Genomic DNA, 21,710 nt, shown 5'->3' with positions numbered 1-21,710 from the left:
ACGCCCGCCAGACACGCCGGACACGCCCATCGAGTGCGCTGTGAAGCTGGACTCTCAATGCAGTGTGATGTTCCAAACACATTTTTAACACAATTGTGTTCAAACATTAAGTACGTTTTTTTCTGTTTTTTCAAGAGATGTGTACTTATTGTTGCTGTGTGATTGTTTTGACAGAAGTGATGTAAACGATTTAAATATTTAGATACGCACTTACAAAGTTTATAATTTGTTTGCCAAATTCACAATTTCACATGATACAATTTATTTTCTTAATTAATAAAAAATAAGTTTAATATTGAAGAAAATTTTACATTGAAATGTTACAGTTCATGTGCGAATTTACATATTTAAATCTTCAATAAAAATATAAATTATTGACTAAGAAATTAATTATTCTAAAAACTCGATTTAATTTAAAAAAAATATATAAGTTGCGATACTTGATTATGTAAAAAAAATCGTTTTGGTAAATGTTGCGCTTTTGTCTTGTAATGTCGCTTCTAAAGCTGTACTATATCTTAATCTTGTTATATTTTATCATAAAATCTGTATAAAAACTAATATTTATACGATTCTTAGCAAAATCAGTTAATTAATTGGAACTTGACGAGCACTCGCAAACTATCGACTTAGCACTTAGTTATTACTCAGTTCTGTACTCTATGTGGTTATTGGATGTAAAAAAAAACATTTATCATACGAAATGCTTGTTACTAGGTTTAAAAATTCGTAATTATAAATATTTATTTATTTATTACAGCTGTCGATATCGGGTAATGAATCATGCTGTATATACTCTTAGTACAATCGCCGCGAAAATCGTTGAACAATTTTTAAAATAAATTTACAAAGTGAAAAAAAAAACAGGATAATGTGATGGTCGTGCGTGTGCCGATTTAAATATTAATTATATATGTATAAAATAATTAACATAATGCAAGGGTTGTGAGAGAGGCCTAATGTAGTTTGTCCGGGCAGTGGCCCACTCCGCAGCCAGCGATGTGCAATTTACAAATTATATCTACACTGTTATCTTTTTAACTTTCTCACCTTAACTGTTCCCTTCGTTTTTCGCGATATTTGTTAGCGATATTAAAAAAAAAGTTGTTTAAATATTCATGTGTTTTGTTTCCGAATGTACAGTTGATGGGAAAATTGTTTTTTGATGTGTAACGAATGGAACAGTTGACAGTTTACAAAGAGAATTTATGACACAAATCTTTTTTTTTATTTTGATTGCGCAAATTTTGTATTAAAAGTGTTGAAATGTTTATAAAATCTCCGGGCTTGGTCTTTATTACCGATCAAATGTAGGCTTTAGCTTTTGCTCTATTTTTCATATGTTCACTTGTTTTTTGTATTTTTTTTTGTTATTCTCACACATGAAATTTTATTGATTGGTTTTTGTTATATTTGGACACTCACTTTGTTACTTTATTAAAACATTTTTTACCGATGACAAAGTAATGTGCGGTATGTGTTTTGTTGATGATTGTATTTTCATATACAGTGTGTTCTGTTTTAATTTTTTTTATGTATAATGACTCGAAGAACAAGCTCGGACTCTGTTATTTACAGGAATTATGTGTTCAAAACGTGTAGAAAAAGATGTTTTCATTTTTTCATATTGTTGATGCAAAAAACAAAATTACAAAAACAAAACCAATGTACAGTTATATAATGGAGAATACAATGTTTATGTTATTCGTAGTTTTTACATGTCACGCGAATTAGCACTTTTTTACATTTGTAATACAGTTTAAAGCGGTAGTACTGACTCCAGAGCGAGTAGCGTTGAAAACAAATATATTTTTTATTACGATGGTTAGTTTTGCTGACCGTACCGTAGGTATCGGAGACACCACCATGCGTTAATAGTCTAATTATATAGAAGATTTAAGCTAATGTAATCATTGACTTGCGGCTGCGAACAAATGATAACACGATCGAAAGTAAAAGAATAAAAAAAACATTGCAAGTAAATTTACCAGTACTATTGTTGAATTTTTCATCACTACACAAGCTTTAAAGCTTCTTTTAAGTGTCAATTAAGTTATAACATTCGAAGTGATCATTTATTTGCAGCCGCGAGCGTCCTCCCGCCGGATATTTGTTGTCTTACATAAGTGCAATTATCGTACCACATCCTACTAGTCCCGCGTGTTCAATAGTCCAGCGCTTGCTGACTCCACACCAAATTATACAATAAACGTATTTTATAAAACCCCGCGGGCGTGTGCGTCGACTTTAGGACTCCCCCGACGGGGGATATAGGTGACTCCTATTGATCAAAAGTAACCTAGGTAGTAGAAAGACTTCTCCCATTTTTCAATGGAGGTCTTCTCCCCCGACGGTGGACTCCTCGTACGGCTCAAGGGCGGATCCAGCTTTGGCGCCAGGGGGGGTCACATAGTCGTGGCCAAGTCAAGAGCTTGACAAAATATGTAAATATATTTTATTGATTAACCAGCCCACGGGGGGGTTATGATCCGCCCTTGGTACGGCTCCTCCCGCCGACTGCGCGCCTTGCCCACTGAATTTCTTATAGAAATCCCCGATAGTAATTGAAATCGGTTAGGGAAATATTTTGTAAGCGATAACGCTTATAAGCTTCTACACCAAACAATACTTGGATGCTTCCTCGGGTTTAACTCGGGAAGTGATGACCGGAGTTTAGTACAATAAGACTGCCGTATGTCATTGTAGTCTGCACAAGACTAGGAACAGAGCTCGGGGTCTCGACTCTAAGTCCCTAGGTGAATTGCTCTCGAAACGTGCGCTCGCATTATTGTTTTAATTTCATATTAGAGTCAACTTTCACGTAGATAACGAACCAGTGATATCCAGTGATTTGTTAATAGATTGTAATAATTTATTAGACGAAAATTAAATAAAATAATGTCTTTGTCCAAACGGTGCGTATGAGATACTGAACCGATTCGGACTTTAGTGGATTCATTAACAATGTTAATGTAGGACAAATTGTATGTTAATCTGTAACGTTTATACAGTTTTTGTGAGTATTTACGTGAAAGTTGTCTACTTGTAGTGTAGGAATGTAGGGATTATTCCCAACTGTCACTCCGCTCTGTCCCCACGTGGGAACAGATGAGAATAAAATATCATCCGAACTACCTTTTGCGAAGAGGGGACGGTTGGAACTTATTTTATTTCCCATCTGTCACCTTATTGGTGAAGGTGGAACGGATGAAAATATGCTCACGTGGGGACAGAGAGGGAAGGCGGTTGGGAATAATCTGAATGTAGCTGGCCCGTGCCACCTCGCAGTTTAGTGACGTGTCTAGTTGTACCTTTTAGTGTTACGATTTAATTTTATTCCACTTAGTGTAAGAGTTGATTTAGTGTTAAGGATAACAGACGTATCCACTGGGATATCCATCCTATTGTCTTCAGTTGCCCACTGCCCACTGCCCACTGCTGGGATGTTCGTTTCCTTTAACACTTTACGTTATACTGTGTATTCAAAGGTCACAAAACATGCAATAGATTTCTATTAAACAGTTTTCAAATATCGATTTTAAAATAATCTTATTTGCAATAGAGTATTCAGTGTTCGGGAGTTAGAAAACTTAAGACATGTCAATGTCACCTTCAAACTCGATCTCTTGGATCTTTTTTCTCTTGTCTCAGGTATAGTGATACTATTTCAAAAGTTAGTCTGTTAATGCTTCATGATAGTTCGCTCGATTTTTTTTAACATCGGTGAGAATGTTCGGCGCCTTGCACGCGACGTAACCGCGTGCACGTCGCGACTCCGTGCTATGAGGTCATGACAAAATGGAGTTTCAAAATCTATACTAGTCCGATTGCAATTATTGCAGAATTAAATAGTTTTTGCATATAAAAATAATGTTCCTGTAACGGCGTAAATAGTGATTTTTTTATAATGTTAACATTAAGGTTTACTGTATTTTAGAGCAGTTCACGTTGTGTATAGGTTTATTGTGTGTGTACGGATGAGGCGCGCCGCGGACCGAGGGGGGGGCTAAGGAATTCTGTTGTGTTTAAAAGAATATTTTTTTACAAATGGTGCTAATGTTTTGTGTTTTAGTCAATGCCGTGTGGGGGCGCGGGCGCGGGTGTAGGGAGGGGGGGGGGCGCAGTGACGTAGCGAGGTATCACTCACAAGTTAGATGTATTTAGCTTTTGTAACCGCGGAGCGTCCGGCGACCGGACACTCCTTTATTGAATTTCTAAATGTAATTTTTTTGGTACGTTACATTTTGTTTACTTTCATATTACTATTATATTGTAAATAAAAATAAAAGCTTTGGATTTGAGCGTTTGTTTTATTCAGAACATGCAGATGTTACTTATTGTAGGTATGGAATGAAAAAGAAATATATTGAAGTACAATTTATTCACATACATGACACGAACATCAGAGAACCAAAAACATACAAAATTTGGCTCCAAACAATCACATAACAGTGCAAATAGTGAATGGAAATGCTAATAACGATTTTATTATTAGAGGCGGTTATTTACTTAATAGTTTACTATTTCAAATATGACACAGATTATATTATAACAAATTATTTGTACAAAACACTTCAAGAGTACATTTAACAATTACTGAAGTAACATTGTAGACGGTTGAAGATGAAACTTATTTCTTACATGTAATGTCAATTCCAAAACAAATTAAACACAAGTAAATAAGGCAGGACTTCGATTATATTTATGTGGTTACATTCAGATTCCGATTGTGAACACAGATTCATGGCACAGACAATTGAAATATTTTTATCTATAACAGTAATCAGGTAAAGTGGTAAGATAATATAGTAAAATGTTCCTTTTATTTAACAACAAGACTGACTTTATATCATACTAGCGTTTACCCGCGACTCCGTTCGCGTGGAGTTAAAAAAAAACAAAAGCAAGTAGCCTGTGTTTTTTGACTGTCTACTATGTTTATGCCAAATTTCATCAAGGTCCCTTTAGCTGTTAGGCTAAAAACTCTAACAAACATATATCCATCTTTAAAATTCGCATTTAAAATATTAGTAAGATTAAGATGGAAGAGAAGAATTCAATCGTTAAAGATCTTTGAGGAATTTTGTCTTCAAATTTCAGTTATTGGAACTGCAAAAGGAGTAATTGTATAATTTGATATGTGGCAATTCAAATTAAAAAAATCAGAGTAAGAATATTCCAGTAGAAGTAAAAGAAATTTGAAAGACAAATGCAATTTTTGTGTAGAATCAGAACCAGCAGTTACAAAATGAATAAGATAATTAATTAATAAAGGGAACTAAAAACTAAGTAAAAATAAATACCAGAATCTGCGTAACCAAGTTTATGTAGCAATGGTGGGATTGTGATTATGGCAAAAGAAATGAAAATGAGTACACTAACTAAAATTACAGATTATACTAAATAAAATAAAAATGAAACAACCAAGAATTGAGACATGCAGTAACAGAAAACAAACAGACGAATCCGAACTGCCTTTTTTTTGTAAGTTAAAAGTAAAAAAATTTTGCTCGTAACATTTTCAATGAGGCATTTGACAGGACTGATGAGGGTATTATGCTCAAAAAACCTTTCAAACTAAATATTGATGGCGATATCTCTTCATTACTCAAATCATTGTGTTTAATTATATCATAAATAGCGACTACAAAATTATTTAACACTTTCATTAAACAAAAACTTCTGGTGTGCCTCAGGGCACACAGCTGGGACCACTAACATTCATATAATATGGTAGATATAGTTGGTAATTGGTGTTATCTATAAATATTCTAGTTAGTAAAAAAAGTATTCAATGCTATGTAAGTTGTAGATTTTAAACACTATACGATTATTTATGGTCCTTAAAATTATATGAGAATAAGAACACTAATTATCTTAAAGTTTTACGAGGATTTTATAATTTAATTTACAACACGAAACATGTTACCATTTTCAATTATTTTCACTCATTAATTGTAATGAAAAACATTTAGGATATTCTATACACATGGTTTATTCATTATTCTATCTTTACGGAAATCATTTAACAAACTTACCGGTAATTTTGCATCCATAATCAGATGTACTTCTAACATGGTTTATGTAATACTTCATGTTGCTATCCTATTATTATAGCTTTCTTAAAGGCTTTTTTACTGCTATACTGTAAATCATCCAAACAAAATGCATTTTAAAAACTACCAAATCCTAATTGATATGCCAATTGAGTGTAACTTGCCCTTCACTGATTCACAGCAAGTGAAAACAAGGTATTTTGTTACTTCGGTGGTGATCTTCCGTTGACGACCGCCGGTGTGTCCTTCCACGACCTGCCTCTCCTCATTGTCATCTTCTTAACCACTCTGGTGACTGAAATCTCCTCATCGGAGCACAAACGCTTCTTTGGTTTAGTCTTTTTGCCTTCTAATGTAAACGAATCATCAAATATGTCGCCGCTGGTATCTGATTTATTATCTTTTGCTGCACTGAATGGTTTCTTACTACCAATTATCTCGCAGATGGGGCTATCGAAGGACACCTGTCTCGGGCTGCGTTTAGGTCGCTCAACCGAGGTCTGTGTCGCTATATTGGTATGATTCTTCTTAGCGGGTGGCGTCGCTTTTGGTGTCATTTTACTTTTTTTCACTTTAATAACTAGCGACGGTTCCAATGATTTCCTTTTAACAGGTCTCTTTACAGTTTTCTTAGCTCGCGGCTTCTCAACTGGCTCCTCGTTTTCGCAGTCCTCAGTCTCTGATTCGACTGGTTTTTCAACTTTCTTTGTTCTGCTGACCGCTTTTTTGACAACTTTCTTTTTTTTAGTATCTTTCTTTTCTACCTCTTCGATTTCTTCATCAACCTCATCTGTGTCTTCAGTTGTATCGTTTTTGGGTTTTCGTTTCTTCGTATTTTTGAACTCTAACTTACTTGTCTTTGTTTTTCCTTCACTTTTTAGGTGAGATTCTAAGATTTGTCGACATTTTGTGTAATTCACTTGCTCCTTTGGCTTGAGAGAGTTAATATATTCAAAAAACTTAATTAATGCATCTGGAAAAGATTGTTTTTGACTATTAGCATTAATAACTAATTTCCTACATCTTACAACTAATGTAAATTTACACAAGGTTACATTATGTAAAACTTCAAATTGAATAAAATGTCACTTACCAGGTACATTTGGATAGTTTTTGGTAATTTCGCTGCGGACATTCTTCATGAATGCCTCCTTCATGGTCTGCACAGTCTTGGGCTGCTTGAGGTGCTTCTCCCACGGCAGCTCCCCAACTATCCACTGCAGCATGTTGTAGCCAAGTATCTCCAGGTCTCCCCGCATAGTCGCCACTACACAATTTAAACTTTCTTTAAACAATAAACAATACTAAAAAATTATTATATTATAACAGTTAACAGTGGTAGAGCCTGCTTTAACATCTTAGCACGAATGGGCCGGCTCGCCCGGTGTAATACCACGACCACACAGAAAACAGGCGTGAAGTGAAAGCAACTCCGCGATTCGTCTGATGAGTATGGTGCCGGAGGCCTAATTTTAGTCCCTTTTCCATTCCACCCTTTTCTTAAGAGGAAAGGATGGGAGGAAAAAGTGGATTGGACGGTGAAGGAGATGCATAGGAAGGGGAAATGTCCTCTTTATGTGCGTCTCCTGCTCCGTCAATTAGGGTTGGCAACGCATCTACAATAGCGGATGTTTATGGGCAGCGGTCGTTTTCCACTTCGGTGGATTCGGGTCACGCTTGCTCGTTTGCCACCTCGTATTATAAAAAAAAAATATATATATAGATTTGTTATTTTGTTCTTATTAACTGGGTGCTACATTTTTTCTTATGAGTGTAAAACTTAATAAAGTAAAACTTTAATACATATCTTGAAGTTAAAAGTTACAATCATTGGACCCACGAACCTCCAACATGTGCATCTCTGCTGGTGTACTCAATAGTACCATTATGGGCACATTTAGGGTCTGGCTTGAATTCCTTGTCATTCACCCTTGTAGCGAGACCAAAGTCAACAAGAAATGCCTGGTTCTCCGTGCCTTTCTTTAGACCCAGTAGTATGTTAGCTCCCTTAATGTCAGCATGGACGTAACCTTTACTATGTATGTATTCCAGCACATCCAACTAAAAATATGAGCATTTTAACAGACATTATCTACTAAAAATATAAAAAACAAAATAATTTATGATAAAACTAATTTGACATGAAGGGGAGGTCAAAGGTATATTAATAATTTTCATAATTACATAGCTTTGCACATTTTGTATTATCTATACTAGCATTATAAAGTGAAACGGTTTATATTTTTGTGTGTATTGTAATAACCTAAAAATTACAGGGCCGATTTCAAAAATTCTTTCACCATTAGAAAGCTACAATATCAGTGAGTAACATAGGTTATATTTTCATTTTTTTATTGCAGGCAAAGTCACAAGCAACAGCTAGTTCTCTGATACAAAATTCGAACTACAAAACTTTTTGACTTTTCTGAAAATTACTATTACATTACAAATTTATCTCTTATTTTAACTGATTTAAAACAATTACCATTTGCAATCCAATTTGAAAGACAGTTGGCACAGGAAATGACCGGCCCGAATCTTTGAACAAGCTCCACAGGTCTTTGCCATATCTCTCCAGCACTAAGTACCGGTATTTCTCTCCTTTAAAGTCATGTGAACCATTACCATAATATGACGGCATACCTAATGATGACAATTTCTTACTTTGCATGAATTTGGAAACTGAAAACATTTAAATTTTTGTTTCACATATATCTTTACTTTAATTCAAATTATTATTTTGTAATAAACATGTAAATTATAAACTTACTGTCATCCTTATTGGCATTCCTAATGTAAAAATGTTTTTCCACAAATAATGGTCCATTCTCATGTGGTTCCTATATAAGAGAAACATTTTACAAATAGTTGAGGTTATAACAATGAATCCTGGCAATGCCAGAGTAATTAAGGTATCTTATCTGATTGTTTCACAGAAAAGGACATTAGAGCTTCAATTTACTTCGTTTCGTTTGTTTAATTTTGAATACAAAGGGTATTGATATGTTTTTGGAATTCAAATTAAATAATTTAACTTTCTTTCTAAGAATTCTTGGTAAATCATAATAGATTAGATAATTCATCGAAATACTCACGATTTTGACGACATATGGATAATTTGAACCTTTCTTAGGCGATCCCTCATGCTCACAAGCTGAATAAATTTCACCAAAACCGCCAACTCCTATTGAAGGGCCGATGCGCCATTTCTTTTTAGCTATTGTGTCGTGAATCACTTCACCTAGAGGAATCGGTGCAGGCATTTTATAGCCATTTGCTTTCTTCCTCGGCGCGCTGGCCTTTTTCGCTCTCCCGGACATTTTGAATCTACGCAATCAACTATTAAAATATAAATTTAACGATGTCTTTAAATTAGCAATATTTAGTATAATCTATGTATAACTTAAAATAATTATTTACATATAATTAAACAACGAACTACAATAATGTAACTAAAATAAATCTAAAATGTTCGTCGATTTTCGGCTTTGCTTTTGTTGACACAACTGACACTGACGTACTTTAATGTCAAGACAATGCTTACGGTGACACAGATTATAAAAAGGTCAACAGCTGTGGCAGAATACATAAAGATAACATTCAGATTCGAAAGGATTTTTTTAACTTTATATTTATTTATAAAATTGTCGTATAAATCGTCTAATTGAAGACAAAGATTCAGAGGGCAAAACCTATAAGAAAATGTGTCTAACAAACTGCAACTTTGTCTAGAATAATAATGACCAAAATTAGTAATCGATCTTTATAATATCGATGCGATCACTTCAATAATTTTTTAAAAAAACATATTTTTCTGCACAGATATGTGAGCATATTCGTCCATATGTGATGGAGAACTATACGATGTTATGTTAGACAAGGTTAATGCGGGTTACCAGTCTTATTTTCAGTCTCCCGCATAACGCATCGGAAGTGGGTAAATTCGGACATCGCGAAAGACACTTCTGGCATGTTATTCTTTATTAGTGATGAGGGTCGCTTTTAAATATTTGGATAGCGATCGACTTGAGAACTTGAATTGACTCGATTGACACTAACATAGTGACCAGGCTGGGATGGGTTTTAGGTGGGATTTAAAACACCTTCATGAAATAAAACAGCAAATAAAAGTGTTTATGTAACGAGTAAACTTTAATAAAACTCTCAAACACACATTATAATTAAAACATTCACTATAGTTTATATAACACATTTTACAATTTCACTAGCCTTAAAAATAAGTTTTAGTTTAAAAACAATATTAAAGGGTAATTAACTATGTTATTAAATTACAAAGTTTTAACATTAGAAAAATAAATAATAGTATATAGTCACTAAATAACAGTCGATTTTAACTTTCGTCTTACATAACTAGTTTGTTTAGAAGTTGTCATTAATTTATGGGCGTAAAAATGTAAAGTACTGCAAAAAATGTAATATTTTATATTACACGGTAATTCAATTTAAAAGAATTTTCTCAAAATTAAAGATGTACAGGTGGGTTTCTTCCAGTTTCTTTAGATGGTTTTGACAGCTTAGAGTTAAGAAAAGTCACCTGAAAATTTAAAAAGAAATACTTCAGTTATTCTCTGAATAACGATTAACTCGTTAAAAATATTAATACAAAGTACTTACAATCAGTAAAAGTCATCATCTTCATCATACGCCATAGAGTACCAATCTCTAGCTGCATCTTCATAAATGACCTGTCGTACATGCTCGTCGTACTGCGGGCGGAGCAGCCGCGGCGAGCGCGCGCGGAACTCCAGCGGCACGTCGTAGCAGCGGCACACGCAGCATGCCGGGAACTTGAACCAGTCCGCGAAAATACCTCGGCACTCGTTGCGAGGGTCGTACGCCAGCAGCCGGTGCAAGCGATACTGCTGTTCGCAACTGGAAATGACAACTGAAATTAGTAGCTGTCGTGTAAAACGGAATGTGGACTAGAACTTTCCAAAATAGTAGACATTCTAACAAGGTCCAATCTGATGTGATAATAACCGTGAATCTTAACTGCTGTAGTTGTAGTGTGTGCATTGATGTGATATAGGTGGTAAGACTTATAGCTTTAGGCATTTAAACCTAAGGACAACATACCGGCAGCCCTCCCTGCAGTACATCTGCTTACGCTCGTGCACGCAGGTCTCCAGATGTATGTACTGCTCGAAGGGGTACATATTGAGCAACGCCAGCACCTCACCGCGAGTACTGTTCGCCCAGAACGGCGCCGCCATCTCCTCTTTGGATTCACAAGCGTTGCTGCAAAAGTCACCAATTAAAAAATACATCCTGAACTTAAAGGAAGTAGCTTTCTAAGTAACAGTTGCATTTTGTGAAGAAGTTACTTACGCTCCTCTTAATTTAATCACCGACGGTCTCATTGATTCTGGTTGCGTCGGCTTTGGATATGTCTCTTCTTTCTTATCAGTTACTTTGGTATCCATTTTGTCGTTCTTGACTTTCTCGTGTTCAGAGAAGAGCAGAGTAGGCGGCAGAGTGGACGCGTCGGACATCGGCTTCCATCCGTCTTTAACAGACTCCGTTGTCGTATCGTCATACTGCACGTAAGTTGTTTCTGTTGCATTAATGGAGTATTCTGTTGTTGTGGTTGCATTCCTATCAGTGTTATTCTTGTAGTCACTATCGTCTCTCAGAGGTTCACTCTTTGAACTTCCTAGAAATGTTGGATATAAGCTGTTAGTTTCTATAGTTTGTTTGATGACCGCTTCTAAAGTTATCACGTCCTGATCTAAGTTATTTATTTCGATGTTAGCTATACTTTGTAATTTGGTTTTATACGATACTTCCTTTTCATCAATCATCGTTTCATTGCTTGTGATCTCGGTAGTGTTGTTATTGTTAGTGCTGTTTGTTCTTGAGTTATTTGTGTAGTTTTCTAGTGGTTTCACTTTTAAAGTGTCATTGTCAAATTTCTTATGTTTATCTGTCTGTATCGGTCTAAAGTGAGGTTTGTCTCTCATGGCACGTCCGGGACTTTTCTTTGTGTAGATTAATTTAGCTTTTATGATATCCTCTTCGAAATCACTGGACTTTTTCCTACTGTCCTCGTCGTCGTCCTCTATAAAATTTTCTAGTTCAGCCTTCAGTACTGATATGTGACGCTCTTCGCCATACATTCTCCTCATCAATCCCTGGAATCATTAAAACGACAAATGTTATATATTGAAATTAATTTGATTTATTTAATTACTAGTTTCTTAGTAAGTATCCTATGTTTTCTTACAGACTTTAATCTCCATATGTGCATAATTTTATCCATCCGTCCAAAGATTCGCATTTTAAATGTTATTATGAAATATGATGTTGTGGGTTTCTTCTTCCGTACCTGATTCTCTTTCACAAAACGGCGTATGGCATGCCAGGGGTAGCCGCTGCCCGGCGTGGCGCAGTAGGCGTGGCGCGCGAGGTCGCAGGGCGGGGCGGGCGGCGCGCGGGGCGTGGCGCGCGTGCGGCTCGCCCGGTGCGGCCGCGCGCACGCCGACGCGTAGTCGTACGCATCGCACCATTGCCACGTCGCCTACTTGCGGACAGAAAAGATCGGTTTTTAGTAAAGCTTGAGTTCTATAAACCTTCAAATCCCATTTTGGAAAAATCTAACAGCCTATGAAAACCTAAATATACTCTAGTTACACAACTATCAACGATTTACTTAGTTAATATTGTTAGTACACATCGCCACAGTTGGTGTGGTGTTAATTCGCTCCTTACGCTGCCATCCTTGTCGCAGAGAGAGCGTAGAAAGTCTAGGCAAAAGTGAAACCGTCTGGCTCCCAATCAGAGCACAATTAGCGTGTGACACTCGACGTTTACTTTCGTTTCGGTCACCAAACTAGATTCGGACGCCCTCGATAAGAGGTTTGCTCCGAGCAATGATTGTTACACCCAAGATAAAGGATAATTTAGATCTTACTACGCTTTCCTTTCTAGATTTGAGTTTTAAAATGAAGAAAAAAGTGTAACGTAAAATCTGTGTAATGAGCAGCAAAGAATAGAGACGGCAATACAGATGTGCGACGTTGCCGCGACCCGCGAGTGATGCGCGCGCTACCGGGCGGTACCGTTAATATTAAATGTACCGAATTCAACGCATCTCATTCGACATTTAAAGTAACAAGTGGGTTGTTAATCGCTAACTGTATCTGGGTTTAGAATTCTTGGATTTCACTAAATCGAGTAATCGCAGTCAGCAATAGTCAACAGTTTCCGAACTTTTGAGAAAACCTATACGGTTTGTTATTTGAAGAACTCACTTTAAATAAGACATTGGTTGTCTAACCAGCTAGCATTGATTTAAGTTCTACATCCGTAATCTTCAAATCAATAAAAATTTGTAAACATACCCATCAGGAAACATTAAAAACCAGTTTGCAAGAGACGCATGGTTATATAAGGAACAAAAGGTAAGGTGCGTGTCACACTGGCAGGTGCGGGACACGCCAGTGAAAGTGACCGTCGGTATTTGGGAGCGTGTGACGTCACAGCGACACCGGCGATCTATTTATCTGATAACCAATCGGAATATCGACAACTTTGTCCCTTTGTGGTACAGTTTATAACTTAAACTGAAATTAAAATAAGAACAATAGTATTTACTCTACCAGAAAGTTGTGTTGTTCTAATTGTCTGCGCAATTAGAAATGGTTTGATCATAAAAGATCGCTTTTGAAGTAATAGAAAATTCTTCTACTCGTGCAATATTTATTACTGCAATAATGGTACCCACAAATTAAATGTACCCAATCTTCATGAGAACAAACACTTTCTCCACAAATTACTGTTATAGAGAAACGCATGTAAAATAATAAATGTGATTTAGATAAAAAGAAAATTAACGAACAAATGAATTTATCTACCAAATGGCCGGCTGAGGTAACTGGGTTACTAGTGAAGCAACGAGGCGACGCGGTGGCTACTTTCGCCGGCCTGTCGCCTGTCGCCTGTCGCTTGTCGCCTGCTGTGATGTAAATTATAAGTCACATCACTTAACGCCATTTATGACATGTTATGTCATTTAAAAGTTAGTAATACAAAGGAAAAATTCACTGTTTAGTTACAAGTTTAAGGCGAATTTTCGTAAGATTTTTACTTCGTTGGTTTTTATATGTATGTAAGTTTTATCAATTTTTAGTTTAAAAACAGTGGCTGAATTACGATTGAAATAAAATGTATATCTATGAATTGGCTGATATATCATGTAGGGCTGCCAACTTCTTAGAAAAAATATTAGAACTCCAAGAGATAGAAAAGTCGAACGGATGCCCTCAAATGGGAAACTTGTTCCCTTCATATGTTGCTTTTAAATTGATTCTAACTGTCGCCAATGGCCTGTAATTATAGCAAATTAATGGTTTTATAATATTTTATTGGTAATTCAAACAATCTTTAGTCAAACAAATTAGAGATGATTATTTGGACAAAACCTTTAAGTTGTTCTAACATCATTTTGTTCTAATTTCTTTTTCGTAGCACTTTTTTGTCGTCAAGGTTATCGTGCAATGATTTTGTATCTATACAAATGGAATAAATCATTTCAAATTTTAACAGTTTCTGGCAACATTATCGATCTATTACTGAGAAATGTCGGTAAACGATAGACCATCTATCTCTCGCTAGTTGTGTTTTGTCTGCGTCTATATAACTTCACTTGTTAATATTCTACGAGTTAATAATCGCGTTATTGCAGTAAAATCAGGCTGCATGGTTTAGTGTAAGTTAATAAAATCTAAGGTACAGTTAAGGTGTTAATTACAGCTGTATCCAAGTTTAAGTTTCCAGTCTCTAATTAAGTCACTATTTCCTATAAAAAATTATAAATCGTAAGTTTTATTTGTACTAGCTTTGACTGTTTCGGATATTCAAACAGGAGAATCGTTCGTAGACAGCTACGAAAAGCTTCCAATTTTCATTGTTGATAGATTCAATTGGAGCTTTTATAAGTTTTTATGAACTTAACTATGCATGACACTAAAGTGGTTTATGTAGCATCCTTTATGCACTAATTGTCTGTTATAAAAGAAAATTGAATAGTGTTTGCAATTACGACAAATTCGCTACACAGAGGTCATTATATAGTGGTCGTTAAAATGTGGGTGCGTAATCAAACGGCCTCATTCCCACGTTCTCTAACTTGCGCCCGTTGCTATGGTTCGACTTAAGTTCTCTTTGATATTGTTTACGTGCGAGTATTGTTTTAGTAATCTAAATCGTTTTTATGCTCTGTTATTTACTTTTATCGACTTTTTCATTGTGTAAACTTTGGGCCTGTCCCACAATTTTTGTAAATTTTCAGATAACAATCTAACGTATAAAACATGTGATGGAGGTAAAGGATTTTGGTACTCTATCTGACGGTGAGGTCACTTTTAAGCTATCTGAGCCTGTGATGGGACCCTAAATCTCTAAAAACTATCAGATTAGTTCAAAATTAATTACCAAGAACGAAAGGCCAGTGATTGTGTTGTCAAAAGAGATTAAAATCCTGGTTTGATCTCTTACTGGAAGATTTTATAAGATTCAATCAAACATCTATAGATAAGAACTTTGTGACTGCTCGCAACTACTCAAGACGTTTAACAATTTTAGGTATATCTAGCTTCTATTCCTCTGATTACAGGGGGCTCATAGTGAACCACTAGATTACGAGTTTTAGGGTCTGTCCCACCAGATTGTAAATTGTCTGATAACGTCCAACGTGTTAAATATGTAATGGAAACGTTGGATTTTGGTACCACATCGGACAGTGGCGTCATTTTTAAGCTATTTGAGCATCTACCAGCCAGTGCTGGGACAGGCCCTAATTTTCGTAATTCTTATTTTTTTTACTTTACAATTGTTAATCTGTGAGCCGATGCTATCAGGTTCGTTGCGCGGGCGCTGCGGCGTTATCGGGAAAGTTGTGGAGAAATTACCGCAAGGCTGCATTTAAACTACGTTATAATGCACGGGAATAAGGTTACGTGACTAGAATCACATAATGTATGCACATTTTGTTAAACGATTACCGCAGATACGTTATTTAATACAAGAGTTTTCTTATTAAAACCTAGTCCTAATCGTAGTGGTTACCATTTAGTTTTATTATTAATTTAAAGTTTACCCTAACTATTAGTATTTTTAACAGTTTAAAATAAGTTATATTAATAATTTAAATATTGTTTGCCTTTAAATTATTGTTCCGATAGGTTCAATGAACCTTATATTCCCACAACACATTAAGAGTCTTATCTTTGTTGAAAACATGACAGCATTGTTTGAATACTTGCACATTTGATTACTGGCATCGATGAGTTACTGTCATACGCACTGTGTTTACCACGGTGGTCCCTTAGTGTACATTATGATATATACGTCAAAGGATTGATTAAGTTACCCTTAAAATATAGTATAGAGTTAAGATTACCGATAAAATCTCTTTCAGTTTTTGCTTTACACAAAAATTGAAAATGAGACCAAAACTTCAAGAACCTATAATTATTTGGTGAATATATTTTTTGTGACGTTACACTTTCTTGGCGAACACTGACTCATTGTTAACACAATATTTTGGCAAAAGGTATTCATAATATATTCAAATTTATACCACCTCGAAATCACTTCGAAAGCTTTCCCATTCACGGGAAAATTTGCATTTTATATCCCAAAGCGATACTTAAGGAAACACCCTCGTTAGCACTTTTAACGTAATTAGCACTCACCACAAACAGAAAGGCGATCGCAAGCCGCATTTCTCTATCGAACTTTCACTGTGAACGCGCTCGGCAGGCACATGGTGAATACAACCGTTCGCCACCACGGTTGGCCACCGACTGACAGGCTGCGGCGCTTTCGCATCGCCCCCGTCAAGGACTGCATCAGATGCACTTGATTTTTACTAGCGATCGAGAACCCTAAAGGAAAAGTAACCGGTACACTTGTCAGGGACTAGACTAGCGACTGCCGGACGGCTCCTATGATTTCGTCCGGTGCGTTTTATAAGGCAATACCAGATCAGCACCTCGTAACAGTTTCACGGCGTCATTTAACGCACTTCCGTCGATAAATCTCAGAATCTATGAGTATTTATGCCATTACTATATCTGTAGGTTATGATGCCGTTAACTTCTGATACAATGTTGTCTAAGGGCCCATTTGTTAGTCAATATCCACTTACTTTACTGACACTTCGTATCTCTGACGTTTTTTATAGATTTAAACCTTTCCTTTACTTTATTGTCTACATCTTCAGTGGAGTTTTTAATTAAATTTTCATACAGCGTTACTTGAGTAAATTTCCGCACTGACATATTGGCATCAGCGTGTGTATCGGGAGCAGACGACGCACTGAATATTGATGGCTTGTTTAGTCAACATTAAATGACCAGTTTAGAGCAATGCAGACCATTCACTAATCAATGGTTTGCTAAGAGGCCATTTGTAGAGCTTACACTAAATGCTTGTAAAATCTATTGCCCACTGTGTCGTGGTCGTGTTAAGCAGCTTTTATAGCAACTTCACATTACTATCGGACTCAAAGTGTCATACGCACTAAGGGAACCTCTAAGTGTTCCTCTAATTGAATATGCTTAAGTTAACATTAACGACTTTCGATAGCGGACTTCGATAGTAGGTACTTTTTTCCTTTAGTTTCTCATGAGAGCTTCTTCCCAAAACAATCGTTAATTAAAAAAGAGTAACTATTTGATTATCAATGGTTTTGTTTTTATGTTAGACATGGTTCCCTTTTAAACCCTTGTCTCTCTATTCTAGGAGTTGTTTAGTGGTCAAACTCTAACCGCTGATTTATATGCTCCCAAAATATTGTGCTTGTCTTAATATTCTATTGTGTGGTTGCTAAGTTCATTAGTGGAAGCATTTTAATGGTTACTTTTAGTAAACTTACGGGAAATTTTAATGGACACTTGTGGGATAATCTTATATCGCATTTCCTATAGGTACTCAATTTTACCTTTGTCATCGGTAATTTATAGTTTTTATGATAATACTTCCTTGTCGTTGAAAATCATATATTTTGGACTTATCAAAAAAGTTTAATTACCGTGAGAATTGAATATTAAACTATTAAACTTAGTAGAATCATTTTATAATAGTTATTTCACGCTATCAACACGTTAGAATCGCATTACATTGCTAATTCACACGACGGAAAAATTAGGTTCCGCTTACTGGCAAGAAAGAGTGTGTACGATTGAGTAGGTCAGTCGAGTAATCGTTCACTGGCCGACGCACGCGACTGTCTCTATCCAGCATGCTACGTGTGCCACGTGTTAGAGCAGGACGGGGAGCATGCGCGTGCTCGGCACCGTTATCCCGCGACTATATCTTGAATGAAGATGGCGTTTTCTCCCGCGTCAAAACAATGGCGCCCATTAGGGTTACCATTTTTTGTTTTTAATATATTACGTATAATTTATTTAAACTGTTAGGTGGATTTTAATGATTTTTTTATTTATGATGTTGAGAAAATAAGTAACGGAACTATTATTACCATGACATATTTAACAATGTGATAGCCAGCAAAGAAGCATTCCTAGAACGATCGTCTCAAACAAGTAAAAAGAGGGCCCATGTCATCATTACTCCTAAGAAATGACGTGTGTGACTAATTTTTTCTATCTTTTAGCCCAATAATATTTGGTATAATGCTCTGCTTTAAGCATGTTAAATAAAGATTATAAATGATAAAATCAGTATTAAATCCTTTTGTGGATAAAACCTTTTTATAGACGTGTGGTCACCCTACAAGAGTTGCAAATTGACCTGCCACTTTAAAATCGAAAGGTGACCCTGATCGGGTTTAATTACCTCTGTCTGATTAGTGTCAGCTTGTCAGCGCACAGCTTTCTGCGTACACTGTCACTGGGAGACGGCTGTAACTAGCGTTGACGACATTTGTTGTGTTACTAAGTTAAGATAACTTCAAAACTTTTTCAAAACGTTAAATTTGCACCTGAACCTTTTTAAGACGTTTAAAGCGGCAGAATTTTTTCTATTCTTTCAATTTCTGCGGTACCAGCACACCCTGTATATTACAACTAGCTGTTGCTCGCTGTCGCCCGTGTGAAATTAAAAAATAACAGCCCAGTAGTTTTTGAGTTATTTCAATACATATTAAAATACAAATCTTTTCTCTTTATAACACTAGTATAGATACATTTTTTATTCGCATTGTAAGCGAAGTAATTACCAGGTGCTTTAGACTTGGTTTCGTTTATATCTTGTGGCAGTTTTTCAGGATTTGAATACTTTCTTCTTTACGATTGTCCTAAAAGAATATTTTTACCTCTATTATACGCCATTCAATTTTCCTTTGAGACTAAACTAATAGCCATGTGTGGCAAAGCGGACGGTTTGTCTAACAAGTAAGATGTTTACGAGTTTCTGAGACTGCTTAACCGATTTACCGAGACTGTCAATATACACTCACATAGACCTAGTGTATGTTAGACTTGTTGCTTGTTGCGAAAGTCGCCCCAATTTCAGTAGAGACTTTGATTAATTAAACGACTGTGACATTACCCAATTAGTTATTAATAGTAATTTAAAAGTTTAATGTTTAAACGTTAGATATTTATTGTATTTAAGATAATTATATAATTGTTTAGAGTTAATTTGGAATGAAACTTTTGCGATACTTGTAATTTCGAATCTCCTGATCATTCAGATCGCACGTGATATGACAGTGGTAAGGGCAAAACATATTAAGAACTCGTGACTCTTAACTTAGTTGATAACAAAATAGATTTGATTTCTGCACGCAATATTGTTGCGTGGGCGCCACGTGGCAAGTGACGTCATTGAGTGTTTATTTATGATATATCCATTCATTTGTTTAGATCATACATTAACATATTTATAACAATGGTGGTATTAGATTCATTCATATTCGGAATATGAATGAATTTGAAATATTGTGTTTTTTTATTTTGAGAAGGGCATAACCAACGCGCACAAAGAGGTTATTCGACGGTCGTGGATATCCGCATTTATATTTACTGTAGATTGATAATTTCATAATTTTAAACGCAAATAAAAACAAAACTCAAAGTATTATAATTAATTGATTTCGATTATTGATTCGTAGTTGAATAGTCTAAAGTTTGTATTTTGTGTAAATTATGTGCAGACCTTTTGCATTGGCACGTCTCGACGCCTCCGCCTTTGTCTCGTTTTCCTCAAGTGTAGGGTGACCATGTTAACAAAAGACTGCTTTCCATTCCAATTTGATAATACAAAGCAAATTCAACAGAGTTTTATAGTAGTTGTTTTAAAAACTTTTTTCGTCTGTTTTAGCATATTTTCTTTATGCATGAAATTATTATCCTAGAAAACGCCAGGTTTATGGTCACCGAAGTGTCAACAAATCTTAGAAAGTGTCGGCGAAATCGAACGAGCGTCTGATAAGTACAGGCGTTAATACACTTTCGATCTTCCAATATTTAACTTTCTCAAGGATTTTGCAACTTTCATATCGCTTCTTATGGAAATAAAGGTTTTACTTCGTGTGGGTTTTACCACATCTTAATATAGGCAGTTTTAATTGGATTTTAAGCTTTCTAATTTGCGATGTTACAAGCTTCTTTATTACGTTTGATTTTGTAGCGATGGAGATTTGAATGATGACGTAACCCTTCCTAAAGATCGCTTGATCATTTAGTTACTGTGATATTTTGGAAGAAGCCTGAGCTCGGCAGTATATTAGTATATTATTATTGAGTAGTACTATAATACTATTTTTGCTAATAATATTAAGGTAGTATAATGCAGACGCAGGTATTGCTCCTGCTGTTTTTAAAGTGTTACTTAACTATTATTTTCTTGAAGGCGTCACCATTAAAAAAACAGAGATCAATTATAAACAAACTTTAATAATTTTCTAAATATTCCTTGCTAAAGTATCTCTTAACTTCCTCCAAAACCTCTCGGGTTGGCTGTCGTCCCAGGAGTGGTAGATCTTCGTCTTGAGCAGATATTTGAGCGTCGTTGTCATATACTTGTTGTCCACCTCGCCCACCCTGATGAGCACCAGCGGGTCGTACGGCGTGCCGTCCTCTAGAAACAGTCTGTGGTACTCCGCGAGCTGCGTCTCCCAACGACACCACTGGGATTTCGCGAAGCTATTACTTATAATTAAAACTATATACTTACTCTGACTAATACTATTTAATATTGACTCGGAAATGAACGAACCTATCTCGAAGTCCCGCTCATATATACACAGTTTTAGGTACGGTGGCGTCGTCTCCAACTGGCTGATCATCTCTGCGACAAACTCCCTATCATCGTTGCAGTACGACACAAACGCGTCGAACCTGTACCCATTACTGGGCAAAGTCTCCGCCTTCAACGATTTCCTTATAAATTTCCTGCCAACTGCGATTTTAGCCAGGAACATCCAGTACCTTATATAAATCCTATACTTATATATCCCCACTAGAAGTAACCCAAACAGGAGTATAGTTACGATCGAGGGGGCTGTCCATATGAGGAACATCACGTTGGAGATCTTCTCGTACATGAGACAGCGTAGCGTCTTGATGGAGGAGAGGTACTCCGCGACGCGGCGGTCTTCCCACACGTCAGGGCTGCTGCATTGGAAGCGCGAGGCAGCGAAGAACGCTCTCAGTAGCGCGGTGC

At 36.1% G+C, this 21,710-nt stretch overlaps 3 protein-coding genes across 4 annotated transcripts in view; all 3 read right to left on the bottom strand.

The window, feature by feature from the left end:
• Positions 1-5,621: 5,621 nt before the first annotated feature.
• LOC106110910 (serine/threonine-protein kinase VRK1) lies at positions 5,622-9,574 on the bottom strand. 2 transcript variants are annotated; one of them, XM_013292860.1, is made up of 7 exons: positions 9,477-9,573; positions 9,152-9,395; positions 8,827-8,896; positions 8,542-8,738; positions 7,901-8,117; positions 7,150-7,323; positions 5,622-7,029 (listed from the first exon to the last, which is right to left on the bottom strand). In XM_013292860.1, exons 2-7 carry the CDS (start codon positions 9,374-9,376, stop codon positions 6,260-6,262), a joined length of 1,653 nt encoding a protein of 550 aa, XP_013148314.1. In that variant the 5' UTR covers positions 9,377-9,395; positions 9,477-9,573; the 3' UTR covers positions 5,622-6,259. The 2 variants fall into 2 exon arrangements, with proteins under 2 accessions (XP_013148314.1, XP_013148313.1); XM_013292859.1 differs by having other exon boundaries at positions 9,152-9,574.
• A 749-nt stretch (positions 9,575-10,323) lies between these two features.
• LOC106110945 lies at positions 10,324-16,905 on the bottom strand. The gene is made up of 6 exons (XM_013292911.1): positions 16,772-16,905; positions 12,403-12,594; positions 11,406-12,208; positions 11,154-11,315; positions 10,692-10,949; positions 10,324-10,611 (listed from the first exon to the last, which is right to left on the bottom strand). Exons 1-5 carry the CDS (start codon positions 16,799-16,801, stop codon positions 10,694-10,696), a joined length of 1,443 nt encoding a protein of 480 aa, XP_013148365.1. The 5' UTR covers positions 16,802-16,905; the 3' UTR covers positions 10,324-10,611; positions 10,692-10,693.
• A 4,044-nt stretch (positions 16,906-20,949) lies between these two features.
• Positions 20,950-21,710, bottom strand: part of LOC106110688 (toll-like receptor 2) — a 4,672-nt gene continuing 3,911 nt past the window's right edge. The window contains exon 4 of the mRNA XM_013292587.1: positions 20,950-21,694. Coding sequence (XP_013148041.1) covers positions 20,950-21,694 — 745 coding nt within the window. The remainder of the gene's footprint in view (positions 21,695-21,710) is intronic.

The sequence above is a fragment of the Papilio polytes genome, unplaced genomic scaffold (genome assembly GCF_000836215.1).
Source record: "Papilio polytes unplaced genomic scaffold, Ppol_1.0 DF824191.1, whole genome shotgun sequence".
In the NCBI taxonomy this organism is placed as follows: domain Eukaryota; kingdom Metazoa; phylum Arthropoda; class Insecta; order Lepidoptera; family Papilionidae; genus Papilio; species Papilio polytes.
The sequence above is the reverse complement of the archived record's forward strand: the minus strand, read 5'-3'. Positions and strand labels throughout refer to the sequence as shown.